This window comes from Pararge aegeria, chromosome 2 (assembly GCF_905163445.1).
Source record: "Pararge aegeria chromosome 2, ilParAegt1.1, whole genome shotgun sequence".
NCBI lineage: Eukaryota > Metazoa > Arthropoda > Insecta > Lepidoptera > Nymphalidae > Pararge > Pararge aegeria.
In genome coordinates, this window is record NC_053181.1 from 7,287,052 (window position 1) to 7,296,925 (window position 9,874).

Here is a 9,874-nt window from a genome sequence, read left to right on the forward strand (position 1 = left end):
ACAACGTAAAACAATTCCAATTTAAAATATTTTTAGAGTAAAGAATTATAAGGCATAAATATATCTTTCGAAATGGTTTATTTACAAACAATGTGTAGTTAAATAATTAAATAAGATCCTTTATTGTGAAGTCTTTAGAAAGGCCAGGCATCCCTAGTTCTCAGTCCAAAGAGACCGTTTCTGAAAACAAAGACATGGTTTAGTTTCCATAGAGGTTAACACAATACAATGTGTATTTACTTCATCATCATCAACCTTACTCTTTTATGTTTTAAGTTACTGCTAGGCACATACCCTGTATGCTTGTAAGAGAAAAGGTTCCATAGATTTTGCCCTCTACGTTGCTTCAATATTGTTTATCGTTTGGGGGTGCCAAGTTGGATCCTTGGCACGCACCTCTAACTTTTCAGAGTTATGTTAGGAAAACATCATGAGGAAACCTGCATGCTTGAGAGTTCTCCACATTGTCCTCAAAGTCGTGAGAATCTTTGCCAGCGGAGTGGACTACGGCCTAACCCCTTCTCTTTCTGAGAACTTCATCTGAGGCGCTTCTCAAGTTGAAGTGTTTGTTTTATGGTTTATTTGAGCGCTCTAATATCTCTTACTACCAGATTGGCAAACTTTTTTCTGTATATGCTAGCCAAATTTTTAAAGGGAAGGTTATATGCTATTTAACATCACCCTATGTGCTTTAGGTGGAACGAGGACAGAGAAAAAACTTTTAAATGTCAATGCGTTATTCCTGGAAATCTTACCCTCGTTTCCCTAATTGTAAATTGCCCATGTTCAGCGCAGCTCCACTACACTGTACGTTTCGAGCCTCTTGAAGGTTATTACAGCGTCTACCGACGAAGTGATTCGTTCTAACGCTGGAGGCGAAAAACTCGTAGGCACGGCTATGTGAGCAGGCACTGGTCCTACAGCCTGGCTGAGGGTTCCTTCCTCCGTTGGGGTAGAAATCAGCATCGGAGATAGGGTCCATGATACCGAGAATACCCCCGTCGGTATGGATGCTCTCGACGAACACACCGGAATTGCGATTTAGGGCGTTTGAATTGCCACCCCATTGAGGTCCAGCGGGATCCATTCCTAAATAAAACAATTTAATGTTAATGGTTGAGGAGTTCTGGCACTTCACTAGCAGCTCGTTTATTGTCACGAGCATAAATTGCTTATCCACTATGCCTTCACCATAATCGCAAGCGCTACTAGTGTAATACTCATTTATTGTATAGTTTCCATCAATTCATCATCAGTTTGACGTGACTAAATAGTAATTTTCGGAAATCACTATAAGTATCCCTATAACATTTGAAGAGTTCTCTCGATAGATCCCTCCATTAGATCTGAATGGGACCACCTCTGAAGTATGACAAACCAAATAAAAAAAAATCATTGAAATCGGAGAATAATTGGTGGAGTAATCACATAACAAATATAGAAAAATCAACTTACAGTTTAATTAAGAACCTCCTCCTTTTTTTAAGCCTGTTGAAAAAAAAGCAAATGCTTACCAGTAACACGAACAGGGCGACTGGGTGCAGCGCGACCAGCATTTCCCACAATATGAGCACCCAAGCTGTGTCCAATCAAGTGAATGTTGTTCCAGTTTCCACCAGAAGTACGGAATAGGAATGTAATAAAGTTAGCAAGATGGCGCCCAACATCAGGTACTGCACGCACTGACGTCGTGTAAACCCCACTGGCGGCACCACTCCAATCCACGACTATAACATTGAAGTCCCCCGCGGCCAAGTAGGCGTCTCTGATCATTGAATTTACGCTAGAGCCTCCACTACTATTCCATCCATGTACAATAACCTTAGTTTGTCGATTTCCTCTATAATTAGAGTTGCGGATCGAGTTTGCGTTATTGTTAACTAATACTTGACGGCTTGTTGGATTTTGTCTGCAAACACAAAATTACATGTTTATAACTATCTCGATTCTTGTTAATTTCATTCTGCTTTAAATTTAACTTTTATTTCATTTTGTACTTCTTAATGCCATGTTCCTCTACGGTAACTAGTGAAAATTTCGAATATGTAGAGCTAGTTTTAAATAAAAAATAAACTAATTCTTAACAACTAAGTAACATAACTAAAGATTTGCTCTATTCTGTTCTGGTCAACTCTAGTGGTAAAAATGGAATAATCTTAATTCTATAAGCTACTTAGTCTGGTAAACTAAACAGTAAATATTGCTAAGGATAACTATTGTAGTTTCGATTAAATAGGCTACTTTTATATTCATATAGAAATTATTATTATATTACTCCTACTCTTAATTATTCAGATAAAATTAAGTACCTTGTGAAGAGCCAGTACGCATTGTTGGCACCATTTCTGTTACCAAGAAATTCCATGTCAGCAGGAGCTTGTAGATCGACCAGATGGAGTGCACCTTCCCCATCGGGCATCCATATGAAACGGCTCTCCCCTTCTACATAGTGGCTGTTATCCTCTGGTATCACTGGACTTCCGGTACATACTAAAAATACGTTAGTAACGAAAATAAACCAAAACTTAAGACAAAACATCGACAACAAAAGTTCAGAACATCGTATAGTACTGAACTCAACTATGTACATGAACTGCCGATTTAGTTTCTTCTAAGTACCTACTTCTATCATTATACTGAAAGGCAGCAAGAGATTATTCTTTGAATGACCCGTTTATTTAAGTAGCCCATGTGGCTACAGTTTTAAACAGGCATACCACCTAAGCTGTGCACTTAATTATTTTAATTGGTCTTATATATTTATATCTCTCCGAACCAAATTTTAAAGACGCGGATGTACTTGCGGGGAGAATTTAGTATTACCAATATATAATTAAGAAAATACTAACATGCAACTGATGCGAGCAAAACCACGGCGAGCTTCATGGTGGACAACTTACACTGATTGTGGAAAAGGTTTTACAATATTTATATTATAACGTAATCAAACTATTATGTCCAATTTATCTAATTAATTAGTTTCTTTTTATAATTAATCCATTCATTTTAATCCATTCAACGTTTGAAGCATGAATTTCTGATGTAACAAAGCTCTATTTTTCCGTGTCGTCGGAGATAGAACCATACCACGTCATACTTTTTTTAATCAGTACTGATATTGATTCATAACAATACGCGTAAGTAATTTGGCACAGAAATTACCGGAAATAATACATACGTATGGTGCATTGACAATGAAATGTTCCTTAAGTTCCTCAACACCAATTTCTTGAAGATAATTTAGTTGAAGGCTAAGTTTAGATAATAAGTTTTCTGATCTTCTAGATCCTATAAAATAGGGGGACGCAAGTTCTGATCTTTACGAACACACATCTCTTAACTAAACTTAATTGGCAAATCTCAAAAAAAATTCGACAAAAAAATCAACTTTGTTAAACAAATGCAAGAAATAAATATTTTGTACAACATTTTTAAGTCACCCGACTTAAGAATGGCACCGACTTAAAAATGTTGCATAAAATATTTATTTATTGCTTTTTTAGTTGTTTGAAAAAATCGTTATTTTTGTCAAAAATTTCCAAGCTTTTTATTGGATGATTTTTCAATTATCTAATTTTAAAAGCCAAATATTAACTGCTTATAACCCTTTACAAGATATTGGTTTTCCCGAGGCCGGGGTGTTAATGGTTGAGGAGCCATTCTCTCAGCACTTAACCATCAGCTTATTTATTGTGATGAGCCTAAATTGGTAAGCAGCCATAAACCATAATCGATGCGCAACCCGTGTAATATTAATTATTGTTTAGTTCCGGTGACCATTCATGGTCTAAATCATTATTTCCACTTGCTCTTTTTGACAGAAAATGCACAACTTCCTTTAATTATATTGAGATTGCTATAGGTCCCATAATATTTAAAGAGTTCCCTCGATTTCTCTGGGATCCCTCCAACTTCACCACATTAATGGGACTACCTCTGAAACATAGCGTAACAAATAATAATCATTAAAATCTTTTTATAATTGGCAGAATAATTGAGTAACAAATATGCAAAAAAAACATACAGTCCAATTGAGACACTGCTTCTTTTCTAAGTTTGTTGAAAATATTATTTCTTAGAAATACAGTGTGAAAATGACAGCATTCAGACTATTAAGAGCTTAAGAGATTTGGTACAATAGTATTTAAAGTTAGTCTCACGGTATGGTGGGACACCGACGATGAATTATCAACGACGATATTACTTTCGACTTCGGCGAAAATACTAGAAACCAGTAAAGACGTAGGCTCAACGTCGTAGGATGATATATGCTATGATATTTGAAACGCGTCAATATTGTATCTATGTGCGTCAATCTTCAGTTTTTAAGCTCCGTTCTTTCGTAGATAGGTGTAAAATGTCTTTTTAAATAACAAAATAACATACTTATCTACTTGTTTACTTCATGAAGGGTCCTTCATTTGTTGCTTCTGCTTTAGTTCTAAAGTTGTATTTCAGATTATTCTGAATTATGCCAATTTTCGTCTGTTAGATTACGCCAACTCCAAGTAGACTTTATCCGCTAGACTGGTTAAGCTCGAAGCCGAAACCTACTGAAGGTGGTCTCAAATGCAGCAGGCCTTTGAGATCGAGTGGAGTAGTAGTAGTAGTATTTGATGCTAGTAGTCTATATACCTATATTACTACCACTGGACAGGCTGCTGCCATTCTCTTTTTGTCTCAAATTGATGGTCGCTATTTTGACGCCGAAAGTGTGACACTGTAAAAGGAGTTTCCAGCACACTTTATTAGTAGTTCCATTTTGCTTTGACATAATAGTGTAAGGTTTCTCGAAAACGCCTCAGCGATTGCGAGGTCTTAAACTATGCGGCTTACTATTAGCATATGGAGGCTTTTATGCTAATAATAGTTGAAAAGCTCGATAGTTTCGTCTGCTTACGGTTATAGGCGGTAGGCGCTCATGTTAGCTGCCGGCGGCTACCATCGCTCTGTTGTTATAACTTAAGAAATCATATGTATATAGAGTTCATAGGTTCAGTAAATAAGTAAAGAATAGGTGTAAGTTTTTGTTTTCAGTTAGGACAGCTTTTTGGTAATAACATACCTCCATGAATGTGTTAACTCCAGTTTTTTGAATGATTCCTACATCATTCGAGTAACAATCGTGTGATTTGAGATTGAAAATGAAAAAATATATACTAACAAAAACAACATTTACAGATTTATGTATCCGAGGGTAACCACACTAGGTATTTATGTTGTCACGCGAATTATAGACGATTAAACAATTCGTACAATACAAGCTATTTGATGAAGTTGCAGTTTCTAGTAACTTTTTACTTATGTAAATATTATGCTAGACACAAGAAAAGTTTTTCTGTTGAATCATAGCTTTAGGTAGCGAGCCAGGAAATAATTTTTGCTTTTGCGTGTTTTACGGAGCAATGTTTAATGTCCCAAATACTGGTGACTTTATTATATATAAACGAATCTGTAAAAGAACTAAAGAGTTTAGAAAAGCTCGACTTAACTGTAGGCAACGAGAGCTTAAAGATCACGTTTAAGTAGAGTTTTATAATCTTTAGTAGATGTTATTGACTGATGAAGTTTAAGTACCATTTTTAAACATATAGCAGACGTACAGTAAGGACTCTGCTTTCCTGATATAGCTTGACGGTTGGATATCTATGGATTGTTTAAAGTGATGTGTTTTAACACAGCAAGCGTGAGAGATTTAGTTACGACTCTAGAGATTCAGATACATTCGTCACATGCAGGTCAGTTCAAGGTAAAGCTTCGAACTCAAGGGGCGTAACTCATCACTAAATCGCGACGTCGTGTTTTGTACATAGTATTTTATCAGTTTTACTAAAAGCTAAAGCACTTAATGCAGGAATTGGGTTCTTAAATATAAAAAATAAAAATTTCATATATTTAAATAGTTATAATATTCGTACTTTGTAGTCATCTAGCAAGTTCATAATATAGGTACTACTCCACACCCTAACTGAGCATTGCTGCGAGTTATCTACGATGATTTATGTAGGTACACATTTTAACTTTTGGGGTTACCTACATTGCACGTCCACGTCACCGCTTAACTTCAGTTGAAAGCTTACTGAAGGAACTTCACATCCTCGGACAATCGCCCTCGACGCCTCGTACTCCTTGCACAGTGTTTACGCACAGTGTACAATATAAAGTCAAAGGTGAAAAGCCAAAGCAAAGGTGATAATTATAATCAGTTTGTCGAGGTTTATATTTAGTTAAATTCATAAAATTATCTTATTTTTTAATTCTGTAACGTTTTAAAATGGCCAGCTCGAACCAGTACGCAGTCCATGAAGACCAGACCTGTAAAATAAATATATAGATAAAATCACATGTAAATTGTCTTATTGACCAAATTTTATAAAAACTTCAGTGAAATAAGTTTTATTTTTCGTCCATAACTACATATAAAAGGCTTTGTCCTGACTGACACACAACCTACAGCATAAACGGTGAACGTAGAAATTAGAATTTTATATAGAATAAATTATTCTTTAGGTTTTTTTTTATTCCAACCCGAAGGTTGTACGCTATATACTGAGATGAAACTTCAAATTTGGAATACGGTTAGAAATTAAGGAGTGAAATAGGTCCAGTACAAGAAGGTACAGGTGAGCGTGGCTCAGCTAGTTCTTCTTTTTATTTGTCGTAATTGTCATAACACTCTTGTCAGAGTGGTTGTGGTCATCATGGATTGACGATGTTTGAAGCAGATGTTATTTGCTTCACGAGCTTTCACCACTTTTTCCAACTGGCAGACAGCCTGATACGCTCGTGATCTTCCTTCAGCTAGTTAGAAATATGTATATTCCTATATAAACGTACCCTCTTTTATTTAATAAAGCGTTGCCCATGTTCAAAGATGCACCACTGCATTGAACATTACGGGCCTCTTGGAGATTGATGCAGCGCCTTCCGACAAAGTGATTTGTTCTGACACTGGAGGCAAAAAGCTCATGGGCGCGGCTGTGTGAGCAGGCACTGTTCCAACAGCCAGGCTGAGGGTTTCGCCCTCCATTGGGGTAGAAATCAGCGTGGGAGATAGGATCCATGATACCCAGAAGACCGCCGTCCGTATGGATGGACTCAACAAATACACCAGAGTTCCGGTTTAAAGCGTTTGAATTACCACCCCATTGTGGTCCAGCGGGATCCATTCCTAAATAAAACAATTTAATTACTGCATTTCTATAAGGGTCTCAAGTTACTTTTAACAGGCAACAATGTATTAGAATGTAAATGTTGTTCTAATTTTTCATTTTCCTTACAAAGTTTGTAACAAACTAATTTTCTGTATTATATTGTAGTGTATTTTTATTATTAAATTATTTTAAAACTGCTATAAAAAATGCTACAATCCTGACTTTATATCCCGATTAATATTATGAATAAATGAAGTGTGTTCGTTCGATTTTTGGTCCTTACTTCAGGGTGTTTATATGTTCATTATATTATTAGAATTTCTATATATTATTTATTCAAATATTAATCAGTCATCTTAGTAACACAAGCTGCGCCTACTTTGGGGGTTAGATGGCAATGTGTGTTTTTTGGTCGTAGTTATTTTTATTATTATTTATTTTGCACATAAAGTTAGTTGAAAGGACAGAGAGTAACATAGGCTGCTTTTTATCTCATGAAAACAAACGGGAATTTGTTAAAAACTGTAGTAAACGCGGACGAAGAAACTGGGCAACAGTTAGTTAACTATAATGTCTTTGAGATAAATACCTAAACAAAAATCTGAATGTATTACCAGTAACACGAACGGGGCGAGAAGGGGCAAAGCGGCCAGCATTACCAACAACGTGAGCTCCCAGACTGTGTCCAACCAAGTGGACGTTATTCCAGTTTCCCCCAGCTGTGTTAAATAAAAACTGAAGGAAATTAGCCAAATGTCTGCCAACGTCTGGAACTGCACGGACAGATAAGGTGTATGTTCCACTGGCAGCTCTGCTCCAGTCAAGGACGATAACGTTGACGTCGGCATTCGCAAGAAATGCAGCTGTAATAGCAGGGTTCAAGTCAGAGTCTCCTTTGCTGTTCCATCCGTGAGCAATAACTTTAGTTGGTCGGTTTCCTCTGTAGTTGGAGTTGCGGATTGAGTTTGCGTTACCGTTTATAAGGATTTGGCGGTTAGTTGGGTTTTGTCTGGAAACAAATTGAATACTGAGATAACGCGTTACAATAAAACTTTTAATTTATAAGATACCTTTTTTCTATTGCTAGTGTCGTTTACTCTACAAACGTAGAAAAAGGCGTAAGATAAAATTTTTGTAATGAATTTTCACTTAGGAGAACGTAGAACGGGCAGCAGCATCCTTTGTGCTACTACCATCTACTGTGATCGCCAATCCATCTGCCCAGCGTGGTGATTATGTGCATATTCTACGTTTGAAAGAGCCTGTTATATTAATGAAACTTTGATAGAAGGATAGAGATGTGCATCTTGAATATCATCTCACCTTGTAAACAACCAGTATGTGTTATGAGCTCCATTTCTATTCATGAGCATTACTTCGTCAATAGGAGCCTTTAGATCGACAAGATGGGGCACACCATCGCCATCGGGCATCCAAATGTAGCGACTCTCTCCCTCTACATAGTGACTATTATCCCCTGGTATTACAGGTAGTGCACTACCAGCACACACTGAAAAGAGAATGTAAAAGTATTAACAGTACGGATGAATATACTTTTATTTTACACCACAGAGAAAATTGCAAAAATATAAATACATAACAAGGAAATTTTGGTGGCTTTCTTGCTACGATATCTTCTAGGCAACCACAGATATTACGTCAGTTAACCAAAGGCGTTAAAAGAAAATAGCTTTATATGCAAGGTATACCAATAATAGTTTAAGTTACTAAAGTGTTAGCTTGTTTTAACTATAAGACAAAAATACTAACGGCCTATTAGAGCTAGAAAAATAACTAATAACTTCATGGTGAGAATATCTTATTAAGAATGACGGAGTAGTCGTATTTATTAACATTGTTATCGCTTTGTTAATGTATTATCTCTAAATTACGTTGCAGAATTACTAAGGATAAGTGTTTTGTTATCCGAATCAACTTATGAATGGAACAATATGTTAGTAAGCGAAAAAATCAAGTAACGTGCTGAAGGAATAGGTAGGTAGGTAGGTAACCTATTAAACTAAAAGGTATTAACAAGATCCAGATAATAAAAGTCTATTTATTAGATAATCTCCATAGTCCAGTTTTTGAAGCGCCCGAAACAGCGACAGCTTCCTTGATCGGTGAGTGAGCTCCCACTCTGTCGCCCCATAGTACGCACGCATGACGCTCTCAGTGATGGATTGAGACCATCTCATTCGACGTACTACACCACCGGTAACGGGAGCACTCGCGGGAGTCCATAGCTCCTGTTGCCCCAAGCTGGCCGATGGTGACTGGTCGTCTTCCTTTTGATGTTGATATCGGAGAAGGCGTCACATCTCCCGCAGATGTCGGTGGCATTTGAAATTCGTTCAACGACGACGACGACGATCCTGGCTCGATCTAAGTTTTGCGCATCTTGTTCTGCCGCCACCGCGTCTTATTTTCATTAATCTTGCACGAAAGCTAAGCTAGATATCAAGTTCTTAAGTTTATCGACTACAATTAAGCTGTTAGGTCTACGAAGCATTTGTCATTTGACTTCTGCTTTTGCTATTATTGGTTTGTTTTGTGTGTTGTTTTTTATTCCTCTACAAATTAGCCCTTGACTGCAATTTCTTCTAACCTTTTAGGAAGTATGGTAGTCATACCCCTAATCGGTTTCCACGCGACATCGCATCGGAACACTAAATCGGCACGTCTATAGTCGGTAGGGTGGTAACTAGCCACGGCCAAAG

At 37.0% G+C, this 9,874-nt stretch overlaps 2 protein-coding genes across 2 annotated transcripts; both read right to left on the bottom strand.

The window, feature by feature from the left end:
- Positions 1–134: 134 nt before the first annotated feature.
- Positions 135–2,886, bottom strand: LOC120632003 (pancreatic triacylglycerol lipase-like). The gene is made up of 5 exons (XM_039901743.1): positions 2,850–2,886; positions 2,310–2,490; positions 1,515–1,909; positions 756–1,089; positions 135–180 (listed from the first exon to the last, which is right to left on the bottom strand). The coding sequence occupies exons 1-5, from the start codon at positions 2,884–2,886 to the stop codon at positions 135–137; spliced, it is 993 nt and encodes a 330-aa protein (XP_039757677.1).
- Positions 2,887–5,958: 3,072 nt separating this feature from the next.
- On the bottom strand, positions 5,959–8,961 carry LOC120631591 (pancreatic triacylglycerol lipase-like). The gene is made up of 5 exons (XM_039901233.1): positions 8,925–8,961; positions 8,478–8,664; positions 7,769–8,163; positions 6,838–7,171; positions 5,959–6,315 (listed from the first exon to the last, which is right to left on the bottom strand). The coding sequence occupies exons 1-5, from the start codon at positions 8,959–8,961 to the stop codon at positions 6,270–6,272; spliced, it is 999 nt and encodes a 332-aa protein (XP_039757167.1). The 3' UTR covers positions 5,959–6,269.
- Between the last annotated feature and the right edge of the window lie 913 nt (positions 8,962–9,874).

Bases quoted from the DNA above. Each gene is read 5' to 3' on its own strand.
- LOC120632003 (XM_039901743.1), bottom strand. From the start codon at position 2,886: ATGAAGCTCGCCGTGGTTTTGCTCGCATCAGTTGCAT. The intron at 1,910-2,309 runs GTACTTAATTTT...TTGTGTTTGCAG, and splicing joins GCGTACTGGCTCTTCACAAG to ACAAAATCCAACAAGCCGTC. The intron at 181-755 runs GTAAGATTTCCA...CTTTGTTTTCAG, and splicing joins TTACAATTAGGGAAACGAGG to AAACGGTCTCTTTGGACTGA.
- LOC120631591 (XM_039901233.1), bottom strand. From the start codon at position 8,961: ATGAAGTTATTAGTTATTTTTCTAGCTCTAATAGGCC. The intron at 8,665-8,924 runs GTTAGTATTTTT...TTCTCTTTTCAG, and splicing joins TTTTCTAGCTCTAATAGGCC to TGTGTGCTGGTAGTGCACTA. The intron at 7,172-7,768 runs GTAATACATTCA...TGTTTTATTTAG, and splicing joins TCGCCCCGTTCGTGTTACTG to GAATGGATCCCGCTGGACCA.